This window comes from Mus caroli, unplaced genomic scaffold (genome assembly GCF_978045245.1).
Source record: "Mus caroli unplaced genomic scaffold, Mus_caroli_1 scaffold_9, whole genome shotgun sequence".
In the NCBI taxonomy this organism is placed as follows: Eukaryota; Metazoa; Chordata; class Mammalia; order Rodentia; family Muridae; genus Mus; species Mus caroli.
Window position 1 is genome coordinate 92,966,592 of NW_028227264.1, and position 19,090 is coordinate 92,985,681.

The window sequence follows — 19,090 nt, forward strand, 5'->3', positions numbered from 1 at the left end:
AGTTCCCCACAAGATAGCTCATCCCTGCTCTCCCAGAACACCCTTCTCAGGAGCTAGTTGCTAGGCATTTGCTTCAGCTCGCATCTGTTCCTTTTACCCTTGTCCAGCATATGTCCGTATTATAAGGTATGTAGGACTGTAATCTGGCTAAGAATTTCTCTCCAGCTCCTTTCTTCCAGGGAATCCTGTTGAAATGATCCCTCATATGTCTTCATTTCGCTCTTAGGCACCTCTTCCCTTGGGGCACATAAAGCGAATGCAAGAGGTGTACAACTTCAATGCCATTAACAATTCTGAAATACGATTCAGGTACATCATTTTAACTTGTCTCTGTGGAAGAAAGCTGAGTGGTAGCTTAAACAGTGGAGAAAGGGGAAGCCGAGTGCGGGAGCCCACGAGTCCTCAGAACCCCCGTCACATCATCTACATAGATGGCCACAGTAGTAGTGAAGGGAGAGTTGTGATGTCTGTAACACGATGTTTATCTTTCTTTGCTAGACTTGGTTCTCAGCTTCCCTCAAACTTAAAAACAAAAACAAAAAATTAGAATGAAGAGTTTAATGGCAAACAATCTTCCTTTCCCACGTTGTCAGATCAGCTCTGAGTGGGCGTGGGCAGACACCTTTGATTCTGTGACATGTTAACCGTCCTTAATTCAAATGTGTAGTGTTAGGTTTAAGTCAGAGCTACTTCTTTCAGAAACTGATTTTATTGCGCACACAAGCACTCCCACAGTCCAGACCTGACACTTAGGGCCTTTCCCAAAACCCAGTACCTCCTACGTCTCTTCTCCCGTTGTTAACTGTGCGTGTGTGCAGAAGTGCATTGGTGAAGTGCAGGTGCCCAGCGTGGCTGGAATGGGATGGTTGGTCGTGAGTGTTTAGGAGTACCGCTCATTCCTTTCCCCGGTTCTCACCTTCCCTCCTGCCCACGCCTGTATAAATCCTTCTTTCAGATGGTTACGGCTCTGCATTCAATCGAAATGGGAGGAAGCAATTCCTTTGGCCCTAAAGATGGCAACTGAACAAGGAAGGATGAAATTCACACGACCTTTATTCAAGTAAGGCCACCTCAGGCTGTGCACCCGGGAGGGACCGGAAGCAGAATCTGAAGACGTTTCCTGTGAATGTTTCTAAAGTGGCCATGGCTGTAGCTTCATAGTGGAGCACTTAGCGTGCCTTAGCGAGACGTTCAATACCCAGTCAGCCTGGTGGGAAAAATAACTTCATAAAATGACATCTATAGCATAGGTCTAAGAGCATTCAAGTTGTTATCATAAATAAAGAGTTAATACTTATAACCATTTAAATTTTAAAATAACATCATTAGCTGCTGCAGGAGCCCAGTATGTGATTAGCTACCATAGGGCGGAGGCGAGTGCAAAGGAGACAAACTCAAGGCAGCATAGATACAACTTAGATACACAGAGGGAGTTGGAAAGCAGAAAATCTGACGAGTGGGCACGGGGCCAAGGAAGGATCTAACACTAAATACAAAGAGACTTTTGCACATAGTTCAAGCTGAGTTGGGTGTTGCTTGACATATTCAAGAGGAATGCAGGAACATAAGGGAGAGTGTGTGTTAGCAACAGGGTGGAAGTTAAGAACAGCTCCATTAAGGTATTTGTTCCATGTTCTTAAAAAGTTACAGTCACAGCATCAGATTTCATGATTAGTCTGGCAGCCTGGGACGCAGTTCCTAAATATAGTGAAATTCTGTCAGTGCAAACAATTATCAGGTTTCTTAAATATGGCCACAAAACTAATTTTTATTAAAGTATTTTAAAGCAAACTTCACTAGCTTATCAGAATTAAAACCAATCTACCTGCAAATTGAGTGATGTATACCTCAAATACAAATATATACCCTTGGGGTCAGCAAATGGCTTGGCAGACAAGGCATCTATGGCCAAACCTGATATCCTGAGTTCAAGTCCTGGGACTCACATAGTAGAAGAGGGAAACACCTTGCAAAGACTGGCCTCTGACCTCCAATTGTACTATGAGTCCCAGTCTCTCTCTCTGTCTGTGTCTCTCTGTGTCTGTCTCTGTCTCTCTCTCTCTGTCTCTTTCACACATACACACCTAAGGTCCGCCCTCTCATGCAAGGGCAGTATTTAGCCAATCACCCTCCACACTGCTCTGTAACCGCTGCTGTCCCCTCGCCAGGCCTTCTCTGTGTAGCTCCCTCCAAATTCCTGTGACCTGCGCTTCTGGGCCAGCATTTGATGCAGAGATGGTACAGGATCATCTGGTTTTACATGGGTGACGCTTTGGTGTTCCGTTGTGATCTTTAATTTAACCTTAGCTCTGACGTGATATCTCTGCTCCTCTCTCCATCTCTTCCCGATGCCTCTCCTTTCCCCTTTGCTCTGCAGGGATCTCCCTGCCTTCGACAAATCCCATGATCAAGCTGTCCACACCTACCAAGAGCATTAAGCCAGTATGCATCCGGTGACTGCCATGCTGGTGGGGAGAGATCTGAAAGTGGATTAAGGAACTGATTGTTGCTGATTTCAGAAAAGTCCTTTTATTTATTTTTAGTTCCTTAGTTTCTTTTGTTATGTGTCCCTTTTCGTTTCTGATGTTCTTAATTTTAGTACTTTGTGTCCTTTAGTTCGTTTGGCTAAGGGGTTATCTGTCTTGTTGATTTTCTCAGAAACCAGCTCTAGGTTTCTTTGATTCTTCGTATCTTGCTCTTTGTTTCTATTTGCTTGACTACAGCCCTGAGTTTGAGTATTTCCTGCCATTTATTCCTATTAAATGTGTTTGCTTCTTTTCATCCTTAGAGGTTTTAGGTGTGCTCTTCAGGCATCCTTATTAAGATGACTCCAAATTCTGGTTTTTTGTTTTTTTTTTTTTTTTCTTTCATATCACCAATTTACTCTTTTTTCTTTAATTGGATATTTTATTTATTTGATTTTCAAATTGTATCCCTTTTCCAGGTTTCCCCTCTTCAAATACCCTATGCCATCCCCCTTATCATGCTTCTTTGAGGGTGTTCCCACACCCAGCTACCCACTCCTGCCTCACTACCATTGTATTCCTCTACATTGGGGCATCAAGCCTCCACAGTATGAAGGGACTCCCCTCCCACTGATGCCAGGTGAAGACATTTCAGCTCTTTCAGTTCTTCCCCTAACTCCTCCATTGGGATCCCTGTGCTCAGTCCAATGGTTGATTGTGAGCATCCACATCTGTATTGATCAGGATCTAGCAGAGCATCTCAGAAGACAGCTCTATCACTCTATCTCCTGTCAGCAAGCAGTTCATGGCATCTACAATAGTGTCTGGCTTTGGTGTCTGCATGGTGGATGGATGCCCAAGTTGGGTAGTCTCTTTATGGCCTTTCCTTCAGTCTCTGCTTCATTCTTTGTCTCTGTATGTCCTTTAGACAGGAGCAATTCTGGGTTACAATCTTAGAGATGAGTGGTTGGCCCTTTCTCTCAACCGGGGACCATACCTAACCTCTGGATATTGTCTCAGCAGGTCCTCCCTCCAGTTTGTGTGGTATTTCAGCTAATGTCATTCCAGTGGAGGTACTGGGAGGCTCTTGCTTTCTTGCCATCTGGTACTTTCTGGTCGCTACCCCCAGTTCCACAAGGCACTCAGTCCTGAAGATTTTGCTGATAACTCTGCTTTTCCTTGTGTCCCAAATGATGGATTATGCTCCTTCTTTGTTTTTATTGAATCATAGAAAGACTTTCTTTCCTGACCAAGTTATCATTGAGTAGATAGTTTTTCTCTTTCCATGAATATGTGGGCTTTGTGTTGTTCTTGTTGTTATTGAAGACCAGTCTTAGTTCCTGGTGATATGATAGAATGCATGCTATTCTCTCAACCTTCTTGTATCTGTTAGGGCTTGTTTGGGGTTTGATTATATAGTCAGCTTTATAGACTGTTCCATGGTGTGTTTACAAGAATCTATCCTTTTTAAAATTGGGAGTGAAATGTTCTGAGGATATCTGCTAAATTCATTTGGTTCATAGCTTCTTTTACTTACACTGAGTCTGTCTTTAATTGCTCTTTGGATGACGTGTACACTGGTGAGTGTAGAGAGTTGAAATATCCCATTATTATGTGTGGTTCAACCTGTGTTTGGAGATTTAGTAACGTATCTTTTACAAATCTCACTGCCATTGCACTTGAGGCATAGAGTCTCAGTTTCTCTCTCTCTCTCTCTCTCTCTCTGTCTCTCTCTGTCTCTCTCACACATACACACCTAAAAAATAAACTTAAGAATATACCTTTTATGGGAAAAATAAATGTTCTGTCTTGTATCACAAACTAATAGCCATACTTAAAGTGACTAACCCTACATTTCATATACTTACCCAGTTCATTTGCCAAATCATTTCACTACACTTGGTATTTTTATTCTCACTGGATGAAGCTTTCAGAAATTCCTTTTGTAAGTTAGAATGTTTCTACTCTTGAATGATTGATTAGCATAAACTTGAAAAGATTAATTTTTTTAAGACAAAATAATAGAGGTCCGCCCTCTCATGCAAGGGCAGTGTTTAGCCAATCACCCTCCACACTGCTCTGTAACCGCTGCTGTCCCCTTGCTGTGCCTGCCTCCTCTGTGTTGCTCCCTCCAAATTCCTGTGACCTGCGCTCTCTGGGCCAGCATTTGATGCAGAGATGGTACAGGACCATCTGGTTTTACATGGGTGATGCTTAGGTGTTCCGTTGTGATCTATAATTTAACCTTAGCTCTGACGTGGTATCTCTGCTCCTCTCTCCATCTCTTCCCGATGCCTCTCCTCTTCCCTTTGCTCTGCAGGGATCTCGCTGCCTTCGACAAATCCCATGATCAAGCTGTCCACACCTACCAAGAGCATAAAGCCAGTATGCATCCGGTGACTGCCATGCTGGTGGGGAGAGATCTGAAAGTGGATTAAGGAACTGATTGTTGCTGATTTCAGAAAAGTCCTTTTTTAAAAAAAAAAAAAATTGAACCTATTAAATACAAAATTTTAGCTCTCATTGTATTTTAAAGTGTCATTTGTGAGGGTTTTTTTTTTGTTTTTTTGTTTGTTTTGTAATTATTTTCTCATGATTTCACTAATATTCTCTGCCCCTTACAAACCAATGTGGAGTATTCATCTGCCACGAGATGTGGATATGAGAGTGATGCCCTCCCCAACCCTCCCTCACCTCCTGTGGCAGTTGGGATAACTGTCCCTGGGGTCATGATAGCAGATGAGCTAGCCCTGTCCCGTGCTGGCTGCAGCACTGCACCTAGCCTGGGCAGTACAGTGGAGCTGGCCCTGATGGCAGAGGCATAGGTGAGCTAGCCCTGAGGGTATGAGAGCAGATGAGCTGGCCTGCCCCTCACTCACCTGGGCAGCAGAGTGTGGCTGGCATGGTTGAGGGGCGCAGGTGAGCAGGCCCCAAGGGTGAGAGCACAGGATAGCTGGCCCCATCACTTGTCTGGCATGAGGTGGCATGGATTGGAAGATGATACCCTTCCCATTGTCTCCTGCAGCAACCAGGAGAGCTGACCCTGGGATCAGGAGAATGGGAGAGCTAGTCCTGCTGTCACTGACACAGTAGAGCTGGTCCTGGTGGAATGGACACAGGTGAGCTGCCCCAGCCTCCTGTAGATGGCAGCAGTGTGTGGCCTACCTGGAGCAGTGCTGAAGTGCTCGCACTGGTGATGCAGATAGGGGAGAGCTGTCAGGCTGACCAGCTCAGCAGCCATCCAGGCCCAGATCCGGGGCTCTCTGAGTTGTCCCATCCCAAAATCTGTATCATTTGCTAATGGTTGGGGTGTGTGAAAGGGTGAGTTCTGCTGTTCCAAAGCTGCAGGATCTCCATGGCACAGGGCAACAGCAGGGTAACCAGCAAGAGTCCTGATGAGAATCTCATGTTGATGTCACAGAAGCCAAAGCTCTTGAAGCAAACCAATGACTCATCAAAATGAACATTTGCAAGTGAAGATGTGTAGCCAATACATGGGATACGTTGGGACATATTACAGCTTCCATGATGAGATTTTTATAGTCTTATAGAGGCCATTTAATTGGGGCTGCCTTACAGGTTCAGAGGTTCAGTCCATTATCATCAAGGAGGGAACATGGCAGCTCCAGACAGGCATAGTGCAGGGGGAGCTGAGAGTTCTCTGTCTTCATCTGAAGGCTGCTAGCAGAATATTGGCTTCCAGGCAGCTAGGATGAGGGTCTTAAAGCCCACACCCACAGTGACACACCTACTCCAACAGGGCTACATCTAATAGTGCTACTCCCTGGGCTGAGCATATGCAAACCACAGCTCCCCAGCCCTGGATCCATCCTGCTGCCCCAGTGGACTTACCCCAGTCTCCTGTTCTTCACAGGTCAGGTGACCACCCTGAGCATCCCAGTGTCCCCTCACTCCATTCAGCCTGCCTCACCACCTCCCCAGAGCACACGGCATATGGAGACCCATTGATTGAATTTGAACCAAATAAAAGACAGGCCTAAGAGAGTACCCTGCATCTCGGGGCATTTCCACGTGCAGTTTGGGAACCTGGGGGGTGGGGGCGCATTGGAGCCCCCCAGAGCAGAAGGATGTTATTTAAGGGTCACAGAGAGTCTGCAACACAGAGCCATCGGTGCTTCTGTCTCATGTGTTTCTCTTACCCTTAATGTGCACTCTGAACCCAGCTTACCCTGGGTTACACATAGAACGACAATCACAGTTCCAAGTTCTCCAGCTGAGCCCACTCCTGGTCAAATAAACTCTAGCTAAGGGGAGTGTTGTTTTAGAGTATAAGCTTTGGGTGTGTGTCATCACTGGTACCCCCTAAAAATGTAAAGATTAAGAACACCCCGAAAATGGTTCCTGTCCAATCCTTGAATCCAGTTGTGTTCTTTGGTGATCTTATCCATGCTACAGCATAATCCCGTTTCCCAGCACTTGGCTCTCACTTGCATTTCTTCCCTGGAAAGGGTAGAGGGCGCCAGAGACACACCCTGCTACTGGTTTTCCTAGGACCAAGGATGCATTCTCACTGGCTCAAGTTCAGCTAATACACATGCACTGAGTTGTCTCTGAGTCAGATCAAGTGCACAGGATCACCCGAGGAACTAAAAGAACAGAAGTGTATAAATGATGAAAAAGATGGGCATGCTAACATAGCCTGGCAAAGAATTCTACCGAACCTAGATTAAGGGTGACTTACACAAAAGGTGAACAGAGACAACAGCTCTGGAGTTATCTGACACGCAGTAGAGACCAGATAGTGTGAAGAGAAAAAAATGAGAAGCCAGCCACATGATATTTGGGGTTTGTGTAGAATCTTCATATGACTAGGAGGAACTGATTGCCCGGTACTGGTATCATGGAATCACTCAAAAGCTGAGTCTACCTAGGATATCAGCAAGAGCACCCGATAGTTTGGATGACATTTCAACCTGAGGGGTAGTGGGACATCTCAGCCTTGGTGCATCTGTTCATCTCCAGACATCAACATCTGAACTGGTATTCAGACAGGACTTGGTGGTGAATGAATACATAAATGAATAAATGAAGGTGGTTCACATCTGAGGGCCACAGTTTTCCCAGAGTTGTAAAAGATGAAGCCTGTATCTGGGAATTAGCTGCAAGTTGAGGAGAGAGGGAAGACTTGGAGCATTCCCTCTGGGGAGGCATGAGTCAAAGGGTGGTGCCATCATCCCCAGGATCATAGGACTTGTTACATCAGTCTGCTGGGGTAAGCAGGTGACAGTCCAGCGTAAGGACTCGGGGTATGGGTTTCATCCCAAATTACACACATAGATCCTGGCTTCCCAAGGACCTTGAAGCTGTTTAAGCATAGCCACATAAGCAGCTAGGATAGCTTCCTAAGCGGTGGGGTTCAGGAGGAGAAGAAAGGGTTAACCGGAGGTCAGGTCCGTGGGCAGAGATGAGCTAAGTGAGGTGGAAGGCGGTGTGCTGGAGGTGGAATACTGAACCGAAGCTAACTTCTGTCTTGATAGCAAATCGAGATGTTGCCAAATTGCAGGGCACAGTCGGGGTGTGGGTATCTGATGAGTACGTTTTGATAGACTGATGGTAAGACACTGGATGTGGATATGGGTGTCTGTCTACAGAGCCACTGTTCTAATGAAGTAGAAGGCAGGCCAGGGTTTCTGATTATTTCAATCAAATTTCTCAGAACTGACATACTACTAAAGCGCACACAATTCCTTGAATCTCTTGGGCTATCAGTGTTCCTTAACACAGGTGGGGCAGAATTAGGTGGGGGAGGGGTGCAGGGGAATCGGTTTGGGACAGGGAAGAAGCTTAGCTGAATTAGGGATATCCAGGGGGCAAAGATAAGGAATATTCACACACACACACACACACACACACACACACACACACACACACACAACCTACACACTCTTGAGGGCATGTGGAGTGTTAAAGTCCAAGTCCTGGTGAGAGTAATCTAGAGCCTCCCCATCCAGCAGGCATGGACCTCAGGGTTGACATACACTAATTGACTTTGTCCTTCCAGCTGCCAGGATTTATCCCAGGTAGATGCCACGAATCACAGTAGAGAATTTGCCTTTGGCTTAGGAAACGGGAAGATCACTCACTCACCCCAGGGTAGTGAGCTGAGGGCCTCCAAGCTACGGTGATTCATGTGTCTAGGCACAACGCAATGGCTTCGGAAGCACTGGGCATTGGCAGGGAGACGTTGCTCAACGCGTGTTTGTGGAATAAATAAATGAATGGGGATTGCTACACTCTGGGTGTCACAATTGACCGAGAGGATGCGTTTTACCAATTGAGTAATTCCCTAAAGAGGGGAACATGGTGTTTATAAGCAGCTTTCAAAGCAGACTCAGAAAGGGAGAGAGAGAACTGGGAATCCTGGTCAGAAGGACTTCCAGGGTCAGAGAACTACAAGGCTACATTAAAAGTGGGCTCAGCTACCCATATCCCTCTCTCCTGCACCTAGTTTAGCACCCAGAAAGGCCAAAGGAACACCAGAGACCGCAATCAATATTTGTTCAAAGTGTGAATGGCTACAGGCAAGGGAAGGGGTGTGTTCTGAAAGTCCACTCTCAGTCTCACTGCCAACCACACCCCAGCAGACACTCCCCTCCCCGGTAAAGGATAAAGGCTCTCCCCAGTCGAGGACTGTAGGAAAGGAGCCAGCCCTTGGTTACAGTGGCCTGCTGCTCAGAAGGGCTATCGCATCTGAGCCATGCCTAGGTACACGGTGCACGTGCGTGGGGAATGGCTGGCGGTGCCCTGTCAGGATGGGAAGCTCACTGTTGGCTGGCTGGGCCGTGAGGCTGTGCGGCGCTACATGAAGAACAAACCGGACAATGGTGGCTTCACCTCAGTGGATGAAGTACAATTCCTTGTGCATCGGTGCAAGGGCCTGGGCCTGCTGGACAATGAGGACGAGCTGGAGGTGGCCTTAGAGGACAATGATTTCGTAGAAGTGGGTGAGTGGCCCTCAGGGGAATAGAGCCTTGGCATGTCCTGGAGGAAGTCACCCCCCCCCCCCCGTGTCAGGGAACATGGCAAGAAAAAAAGGTTTCAGTACTTGCCCTGGGGGAGCCTCAAGCCTTGCTTTATCATCTACCTCCCCCACCCCCAACCTGCAATAGATGGAGAGAGGCAGGCCACAGTGACAGTCTGGACTTGAACCCAAGGCTACAGGTTAGAGTCCCTTGCAATGACAAAATCCTTCTGTAAGTGACTGCCAGAGTAGAAACAGAAGCAGGCTAGAACCAATCTTCCACGTACATCCCTCGGCTACCTTTCTGCTTTTTGCTTTCCTGTGTAAAGATGCTAAGCCCCTGTGAAAATGTAGGAAGTCACGGTCCAGCAGCCGTTGCTATGAAACACAAGCTCAGTGCATGGAGGGGTCATTCCTGGGTCTGTCACCTGCCCTGATGTGACACCCTGTGACCTGCTAGGCCCCTCTCTCTCCTTCTTGTTTCAGTGATTGAAGGTGATGTGATGTCTCCTGATTTCATTCCGTCGCAGCCAGAAGGAGTTTTCCTGTATCCTTTGTACATCCCCTTTGGTCAGCCCTGCGGGGGCTGGTCCTGATGCGGTGGGGCTGGGGCTTTTCCACATTGCTAGTCTGCTCCTTTACTTGGCTTTAGATACAGCAAATACCGGGAGCCTGAAAAAGTAAGCTATTTTCCTTTTTGTGGGGAATATAGAACTCTGTCATGTCTGAAATATGCCTCCTTCCACCTACCACTTTAAGGAGGGGAAGGAGGAGGGGGAGGAAGAGGAGGAGGAAGATGAGGAGAAGGAAGAGGAGGAAAAGAAGGAGGAGGAGAAGGAAGAGGAGGAGGAGGAGGAGGAAGAGGAGGAGGAGGAAAAGAAGGAGGAGGAGAAGGAAGAGGAGGAGGAGGAGGAAGAGGAGGAGGATGAAGAGGAGAAGGAGGAGGGGGAGGAGGAGGAAGAGGAGAAGGAGGAAGAGGAGAAGGAGGAAGAGGAGGAGGAAGAAGAGGAGGGGGAGAAGGAAGAGGAGGAGGAGGAAGAGGAAGAGGAGGAGGAAGAGGAAGAGGAGGAGGAAGAGGAGGAGGAGGAGAAGGAAGAAGAGGAGGAAGAAGAGGAGGAGAAGGAGGAGGGGGGGTATACCTGGGTGAGCACTATACTAAAGACAGGTTTCATCCAGCTCAGAGTATACTATGGGGAGCCTGGCCCCTGCTTTTCTGATTTTTCTTGCCCAGTGTTCCTGTAAGCCAGCCATGTTCTTAATTAGCACATCAATGCCTCAGACCGGTAGTAAACTATCTTTGGGCAGAGATAGAATCCAGAGATAGCCAGGCAGAATCCAAGGCTACTCCTTCAAAGCCCCTCCCACTCACTGAACCTCACCTGTCTTGTGCAGTACATTGCCCTAGATGGGGACAGTCTGAGCACGGAGGATCTGGTCAACCTGGGCAAGGGACGTTACAAGATAAAGGTACGTGAGGGAGGTCGGGAAGGACAGTGCCCTTCCGTCCCCATTGGACATGGAAGGCTTTCATATGCTCACTCCTGGCCAATGCTCTCCTAGCTCACTTCAATTGCTGAGAAGAAAGTGCAGCAGTCCCGGGAAGTCATCGACAGCATCATCAAAGAAAGAACAGGTATCCTTTTCTCTCTCGGGGTGTCCCAACATTAGTTTACGGGCAAACGTAGGACTAGAACCCCTGTGGCATCTAATCAAAGTGTCTGTTTCTTTCTTTTTTGTACTCCAGTTGTTTACGGCATCACCACAGGTTTTGGAAAATTTGCTAGAACTGTAATCCCTGCCAATAAGCTACAGTAAGTCTCCCATGAAGGCGCCACAACCCCACCTGCCCCAACTTGGAGGTTTTGTTCCCATGAAGATCATTCACATTTTCTTTTTAAAGCACACTGACATTTGTTGAGAGCTCACTTCAGACCGGTGGTTCTCAACCTTCTCAATGCTTCGACCCTTTAATACAGTTCCTCGAGGATGTTGTGATGACTCCTCGCTCCCCAACATTATTTTCATTGCCACTTCGTAATGGTAATTTGGCTACAGTTACGAATCGTAGTAAATCTCTGATATACAGGATATCCTGATATGTGAGTCCCAAAGGGATTGGGACCCACAGGTTGAGAATCCCTGCTTTTGATCAAGCCATGGGCAGCAAATTCTCACACAACCCTGGAAGACAGTCAAGCGTCTCACGTTCCTGGATGGGCAGTGTAAGGTTCCAGTTGACTTGTACCCAACTCATCATGAGAGAACGAGACCTAATGTGTGTCCTTTCCCTGCATGCAGCAACTCATCTAAAGTCTTCCCTGTTGTTCCCTTTATACTCCCAGCTGAGAAAGCATGTTCCCCCCCCCCTCTCTCTCTCTCACACACACACACACACACACATACACACACTGGTGTCTAAGAGGGTTCTCATCCTTCTCTTCCAGGGAGCTTCAAGTCAACTTAGTCCGTTCCCATTCTTCAGGTAAATTTTTCCTAGTATTGGGTGCCTCCCAAACCACGTAGCTCACGTGATTGACTAGCATCATGTAAGTCCCATGCTACAAGTCCCATCAGCTAGCGTGCTCCAAATGCATTCCAAGGGCTGGATGCTCGGGACCCAGGAGTGTGAGGGAGACATCAGGACAGACCAGCTTTCTGCTGCAGCTTGGAAAACAGAAAGAGCCCCTTGGAAAAATGGGGTCCCAGCCTAGGAAGAGACCACTGCATTTAGGGGAGAAAAAGGAACACTAATATTGGGGTCATGAGCTAGACTGGATGAACCCTGGGCCCATGACATGGAAGGAGCTTGTGCCAAGGTCTCTCTGAAGTATTTCGAAGCTATTTAGGTAGGTGAGGTTCCCTGAAGGATGCTAAGGAAGGAGTTGAGGAGAGCCTGGGTCTCTAGCTTGGTCCAGACAAGGCTTTGAGAAGCAAGACTGGCAACAGGGAGCACCATCCACCCAGCTTCAGAAAGCCAGGGGGAGATTGGCAAACTGGGAAAAGATCTGAAAGATGGGGGCAAGGGGGCAGGCAGGAGGTGGAGAAGGATTTTTTTTTCCTCAAAGAAAATGGCAATTCTGCTTTGTAGGTGTTGGGAAACCGCTCAGTCCTGAGAGGTGTCGGATGCTCTTGGCTTTGAGGATCAACGTCTTAGCCAAAGGTTACAGTGGGATTTCCTTGGAGACGCTGAAACAAGTTATTGAAGCATTTAATGGTAAGGCAACGTGTCCTTAGTCCGGCCTTTCAGAGAGATGATGGTTACACACCACAAAGGTAGACTTGGATGGCTAGATGCTGAGATTAAAAAGAAAATAATCAAAATGAGTGTAAAACTGGTTTGGCAAGAAGGAGAACTGGTTGGCAATCGGGTAGCAAGAATTGGGAGCTTTAATTGTTCCCATAAAGGACGGGCCATCTCATAGCTTTGATCTAACATTTAAGATAAGCATTCACCCTGACATTATGCCTTTAAGTTCGGGTCTATACAGAGCTTTCTATTCAGTGGCACCTATATATGATCAAGGACTCACCAAGTCATCCAGGAACATAATTCCTGGATGATTTCCATCCCCAAGACAATGGTTCCAGTTGGCACCCGGGGAACCTGAAGTCTTAAAGTTCCCTGGATGATGGACAAGTTACACCAACACACAGAAATCTAACTCTGTAAAAAGGTAGGGTCAGAAATGTGACAAGGTTAATAATTGACCTAGTCATGAAGCCATTGTGGAATAAGACACGATGCAACCAAACTCAGTGCTTAAAGGGGGAGACCAGGTTCTCAAGGCTCAGGAAGCTGTACCTTCACACAGCTGAGGACAAAACATCAGGTCGATGGGAATCCCAGGGCTCCTTGGGGGAAAAGGAATGGGAAAGGAAACAAAGTCTCTCAAAGTCATCCAGAGAAGACCAAATGCTTTAGTTGCTATGCTGAGGACACGGGGGACTCATAAATGTGACATGCTGGCCAGTGGAGGGCACAATCTATAGGCTAGACTAGGGTGGTCTACACAGGTCCATAGTGATCCCATTACACTACATAGTGATCAGCCAGCTCCACTCCACCACAAGCCTCAAACCCAAGACAGTAGCTCTGCAGCCTTGAGCTCACCACTGCTCTGATAGATTAAGGCATCTGTGGGACCCTGATGCTCTGAGAATTTCCCAGGTCAGCTACAGTCAGGAAGGTGGTCCATGATTGTCAGTGATGTGTCTAACTGATATTACTTAGCAACAGCTGGGGAAATACGAACACCATCATCAGGACTTTTATTTTAGGAAACAGAAGCCTCTCTTTGGGGGTAACGTTTTGGGGAGGAAGGTCTAAAATAGGCACATTCTCATGTATAAAAAATGATAGTGTATGGGGTGGTAACTGAATGACTGGAGACAAGGGGAGAGACAGAGAGAGAGAGCAGACAGGGACAGAGAGAGACAGAGACAGAGAGACAGGGAATGTATGATTTGCCTATGAATTTATAACCCTTAAAGAACTTTGCTAATAATAGTTTTGTGGACCATATTTCTAGAACAGTCCATGGTTTTGTTGTTGTTTGTTTGTTTGTTTGTTTATTTTTTAAAGTAACTGTTTACTCGTTTCTAAGCATGCTCCAGCAGCTTTTAATGACTCCTTATAATCTGATCACCTGAATGGCTCTTAATTCCGTACTTTGGTGATTTCTAACCTTTTGGTCTTATAAACCAGAACGTGATGATCAGCAGCTAGTTTATAAGTGTGTTTCTGAGATATTTCTAGACTCCTGGGAATGGAGTCATGACAGCCTGAGCACTGTGTCCTTCCCTAGGGACATCTGTCCCCCACCCATATGACTCCACATAGATTTCCTTCTTTTCTCTTTCTCATTTTCCCCCTTCCTGCCACCCTTCCTCTTTTCTTCTCTCCACCCTCACCCTTCTCTTTCATAAGAGCTCAGCCGCTTCTTTGGAGGGAGTTTGGGAAGGGGTGTGATTTTTGAGACAGGGTTTCTCTGTGTAGTCCTGGCTGTCCTGGAAGTCTCTCTGTAGACCATGCTGGCCTCAGATTTACAGAGATCCACTTGCTTCTGCCTCCCCAAGTTCCTGGATTTAAGGAGTGGGCCACCCCTGCCTGGCTTAACTGGTTCTCTTAAATTATCATTCTTGGGTGTTTGTGCTACAAAACGACTCTACACTCTGTTGGAGGTGAGGGCTGGCTTCACAGGTAATGCAAAGATAACCAAAATGCCTTGCACACTGTTGAGGTAACTGGTGCCCACTTCTCTTGCAGCCTCCTGCCTGTCCTATGTTCCAGAGAAAGGAACTGTGGGTGCCAGCGGAGACCTTGCCCCACTCTCTCATCTCGCTCTGGGGCTCATCGGAGAAGGAAAGATGTGGTCCCCAAAGAGTGGCTGGGCGGATGCTAAATACGTAAGCCTCATGCAAGAGCTCCAACTGTGGCGGTCCTCTCTGCCGCCGGAGCCGGGAGACTCCAGTGGGTTGTTCTGTGTCCTTGTCTCTCCAGCAACTCAGTTACAGACAATTCAAGCCTAAGAGTCAGACTAGGAAAGGGTATTTACTGGCTCCCACAGTCACCCGCCAGCATCCCAGATATGTGGATGCAGCGGGGAAGGTATCCTTGCTAGTTTTAATTTCAGGAATGTATTCTGCACTCACATGACTGCTGGTGCCCACTGGGGAGGTTGCACCGAGTCACCATTGCATTTGGGAGCTTATGTTACAGGTACAGAGTTGTGAAAGACTTGCTCCGTGGTCTCTAGAAAGCACGGTGTTTTCCTGATGAGCTCCTCAGAAGCGCATGTTTTATACAAAGCTTTTAATGTTTTCTTCTTGTCCCGATGGCAACTGAGAAGCCCACAGCATCATTTAAAGTGTCCTTTATGAGCAGCTGGTGAGAGGCACCCTAACTGTAAGGGAAAGGGACAGAGGACCAAGGAGGAGGAAGAAAAGACTAGGTCATCCTTTGGGGGACCTGGTTTCCAGGTCACCCTTCTTCAATGCAGCCCATCTTGGTTCTGTCTCAGTGGACATTGTTTCTGCACCCACCTTTATACGGCAGCCAGCCTGACCTCGGTTAACAGCAAATCCAAACACATCCTGCTTGACCTGCAAGCATTTCCCTCAGCTACAGGATAAAGTTCAGACATAATGTGGCTTCAAGAGTGTGTTTCCCAGCTGGGCTGTGGTGGTGCATGCCTTTAATCCCAGCACTGAGGAGGCAGAGGCAGGAGAGTCTCTTAAGTTCGAGGCCAGCCTGGTCTATAAAGCGAGTTCCAGGAAAGCCAGGGCTGGTGAAACCCAGGCTTGAAAAAAAAAAGGGGGGGGGATTCCCCACAGTCCTTCCTTCCCCGGGTTCTCCTTGGCAGAAACTTCAGTTAGCCAGCTGCTGAGTGTGCTCTGGACTGAGCCAATGGCCCAGGGCTTTGTTTCCATTCTCTTTCTTTTTTCTTCTGAAAACTCTTCTAGGAATCTACCCCTCTGCTCCTCTAATCCTTCCAGGCCACCCACACACATGGGTTACTTTTTAGTTGCCTCCTATATCTGCCCTCAAGCATGCAGCCTGTGTGGGTCTCTACTCTTCCCACAGTCAAGCCCAGCCCATCACCTGCAATGAGAGGTACCCGGACCAGGAGAAATGGACAGAGTGAAGGGGCACCTGTCTGTCTTTCTCCCACTTTAGCTCCACCTTCCTCTCCCTCACCAGGAGAACACCTTTTCCTTCGGTTGTGTAAAAGAAAGAGCGTCTGTCCCTTTCTTCTTGGGATGCTAGTCCTACCTAGTTGAGGGGAACCATAATCTCCTCCTCATTGGGGGACACACATTTGCCCCCCCCAAGCCCTGCCCCCAGTGACAGAAGACACAGGAATAAGGGCAGAGGACTGTTTGGGGGTCGTGCTTTGGATTTGGAAGCATGTGGACAGCCAGCCTTGAGCCCAGCCTGACTGGAGAGTAGGTGTATCTAGGTGAATCTCAAAGCTTGAGGCCCAACACAGAGGAACTTGAAAGCAAAATTTGTTCTGTAAGTAGTCAAGTCCTTGGTTCAAGAGTCTAAAAGTTGCTAAGTCTGCTTTCAAACTAAACAGAGATAGATGCTGGCCCCGAGAACCCGGTTAGAACAAGTTTGTATAGGCTTAATCTTTTTAAATGTTAGTACTGAAAGTATTTCAATAGGCTTCACATAAAAATAAAACTAAGCTCCTATGTCCAGTAATAACAATGTACATGCTTTTAATCATTCAACAGGTTCTAGAAGCCCATGGACTGAAACCAATTGTCTTGAAACCAAAAGAAGTAAGTCAAGAAAAACTTGTTTGTGTTAACAAATCTTTACATATGCGCTGTTTTCATCCTTAGCACCAGCCTCACTGATTCCTTAAACCAAACACAGTTTATGTGCTGATTGACAGTTGCTCACTGAAGAAAGGGCTCCTCTGGGAGCACGTAAGATTAGTCATGCTGTAAGTCCCTGAGTGTTCTCTAAGAACGTAAATGTCAAATATAGCTTTCTAGAGAGCTTGACGAGATATGCTCGGTCAAGGCCCTTTAAGATGCTCTCAGCCGCCGGCAGTGGTGGCCCACGCCTTTAATCCCAACACTTGGGAAGCAGAGGCAGGTGGATTTCTGAGTTCGAGGCCAGCCTGGTCTACAGAGTGAGTTCCAGGATGGCCAGGGCTACACAGAGAAACCGTGTCTGAAAAAACAAAAACAAAAATAAAACAAAAACAAAAACAAAAACAAAACAAAACAAAAACAAACAAAAACAAAACAAAACAAAACAAAAACAAAACAAAAAGATGCTCTCAGCCACAAGTTTGGACCAGGATATTCTTAGGATGCCTTATCTATGAGGGTGAGAGATGAGTAACCAACATAGATGCTACACAACACTCTGCACTGCAGGGCCACACGGCTGCCTTGGCAGGGGCACAGTAGGCAGGTAGCCTTTGGTCAGATTCAGGCTAATGATTCCAGATATGGTGTTAATCAAGCTCGTGAACGCGCAGGATCGCCCCACACTTTCGAAAACACAGAGGCACCGGCTCAGCTGGGCTAGTTTCTCTCCACCAAAGCAGAAGACACCAAATGTGTTTATCTGCGTGTTCATTACAGTGAGAACAATAGGGAACTTTGCTCCCTCCCCCCACAGGGCCTGGCACTCATCAACGGGACACAGATGATCACTTCCCTGGGCTGTGAAGCCCTGGAGCGAGCCAGCGCCATTGCCCGGCAAGCTGATATTGTGGCTGCCTTGACCCTGGAGGTGCTGAAGGGCACCACCAAAGCCTTCGATACCGGTCAGCAAGTTCTCTCTTTGGTTACGCATTCAACGTGGGCGAGTCGGTTGGCATTTTTAGGCATGGAGGTGGAGGGTGTGGGCAGCAGGGAAGAGCGAGAAGATCCAGAACTGCCACAGGCTCGCCTGAGCACTGTCAGTATCTGGTAACAATTACGTTCTGAAGGCAGACATTGACCTGGAGAGCTAAGCAACTGGCTCCAGGTCACCCGGGGATCTGGCATGCTAAGCTAGGTATTGTTTTAGGAGTCAGTTTGTTAGACTTGACATTCCAGTGGAAGGGGTTGAGGAGAGATTAGGTAGGGAAAGATCTTGTTTACCTAGAAGGGACCTAAGTTCAGCCCTAGAACTGACTTTTTAAAAATTGGACTTGGCGGTACCTACTTGTGTGCCCAGAGCTCAGGGGATGGAGACAAAAAGATCCCTGGGGCAAGCTAGCAAAGTTGATGAGTTTCGAGCCAATGAGAAATGAAAAATAAGAGGGGAAAGATGGAGAGTACATAAGGGATTCTTACATCCACTCTTTCTCTGGCTTCCATACATCTACACCCAGGCACCCATTCATGTATTTACACATGTGCAGACAGGCAGACAGACAGACAGACAGACACACACACACACACACACATGTTAGTAATGCTCGGATAAGAAAATTGGGAAGACAAAAATGATATAAGTATTTGCATCTTATCTAAATACAATTAATGAATGGAGTTAATAATAACTCCATGTTAATGATAAGAAGAGCGGAAAATGTCCAAAAATGACTTAGATAAATTAAGCCGCTCTTCATGCTCCCTGCTGTCATCGGTCCAGTTGCTTTAAGCGTGGTCCTGGACTCTTGACTGACGTTTCTAGGGTACTCTCCAGACAGTACCACAACATGTTCATTGTAGACAATCAAGTAGATAGGGAAAAATATGCCTTTGGGTTGAAGTGTCTAGCATGCTGCATGAAGGTGAGAACCCCCAGGACTTCAGAGGGCTTGGCCAGCACCATGGATGGTCCCCCACCCTCCATGGTTCATTCTAATGTCGGAATTGCTCAGATTTGTTTGTCTCCTTCCATTCCAGACATCCATGCTGTCCGACCTCACCGCGGGCAAATTGAAGTTGCTTTCCGATTCCGGTCCCTCCTGGACTCGGATCACCATCCATCAGAAATCGCAGGTCTGGACAAGTTTGTTTGAGTGGGCTCATTGGTGCTGGGTGCCCTGGAGAGATCGGTAATGTGTTGTCTGTTTTCTTTCCCCTTGCCCCTCCTTGCACAGAAAGCCACAGGTTCTGCGATCGTGTTCAGGATGCGTACACCTTACGCTGCTGTCCACAGGTAAAGTCAAGAAACAAGGAGACC

General features: G+C 47.2%; 2 protein-coding genes across 5 annotated transcripts in view; both read left to right on the forward strand.

The window, feature by feature from the left end:
* Lta4h (leukotriene A4 hydrolase) overlaps positions 1–4,988 on the forward strand; it is a 33,315-nt gene extending 28,327 nt beyond the window's left edge. The window contains exons 17-19 of one of the 4 annotated variants that reach the window (XM_029482737.2): positions 227–309; positions 956–1,060; positions 2,378–2,534. In XM_029482737.2, coding sequence (XP_029338597.1) covers positions 227–309; positions 956–1,060; positions 2,378–2,438 — 249 coding nt within the window. In that variant the 3' untranslated portion in view covers positions 2,439–2,534. Of the gene's footprint in view, positions 1–226; positions 310–955; positions 1,061–2,377; positions 2,535–4,785 lie in introns of those variants that run through there. The other 3 variants (XM_021173728.2, XM_029482738.2, XM_085843100.1) reach the window with 3 other exon arrangements.
* Positions 4,989–8,835: 3,847 nt separating this feature from the next.
* The window catches only part of Hal (histidine ammonia-lyase), a 29,113-nt gene continuing 18,858 nt past the window's right edge, over positions 8,836–19,090 (forward strand). The window contains exons 1-13 of the mRNA XM_021173846.3: positions 8,836–9,430; positions 9,934–9,994; positions 10,100–10,127; positions 10,840–10,914; positions 11,008–11,080; positions 11,192–11,258; positions 11,892–11,929; positions 12,536–12,661; positions 14,714–14,853; positions 16,687–16,734; positions 17,591–17,738; positions 18,811–18,906; positions 19,008–19,066. Of these exons, the coding sequence (XP_021029505.1) occupies positions 9,184–9,430; positions 9,934–9,994; positions 10,100–10,127; positions 10,840–10,914; positions 11,008–11,080; positions 11,192–11,258; positions 11,892–11,929; positions 12,536–12,661; positions 14,714–14,853; positions 16,687–16,734; positions 17,591–17,738; positions 18,811–18,906; positions 19,008–19,066 (1,206 nt within the window). The 5' untranslated portion in view covers positions 8,836–9,183. The remainder of the gene's footprint in view (positions 9,431–9,933; positions 9,995–10,099; positions 10,128–10,839; positions 10,915–11,007; positions 11,081–11,191; positions 11,259–11,891; positions 11,930–12,535; positions 12,662–14,713; positions 14,854–16,686; positions 16,735–17,590; positions 17,739–18,810; positions 18,907–19,007; positions 19,067–19,090) is intronic.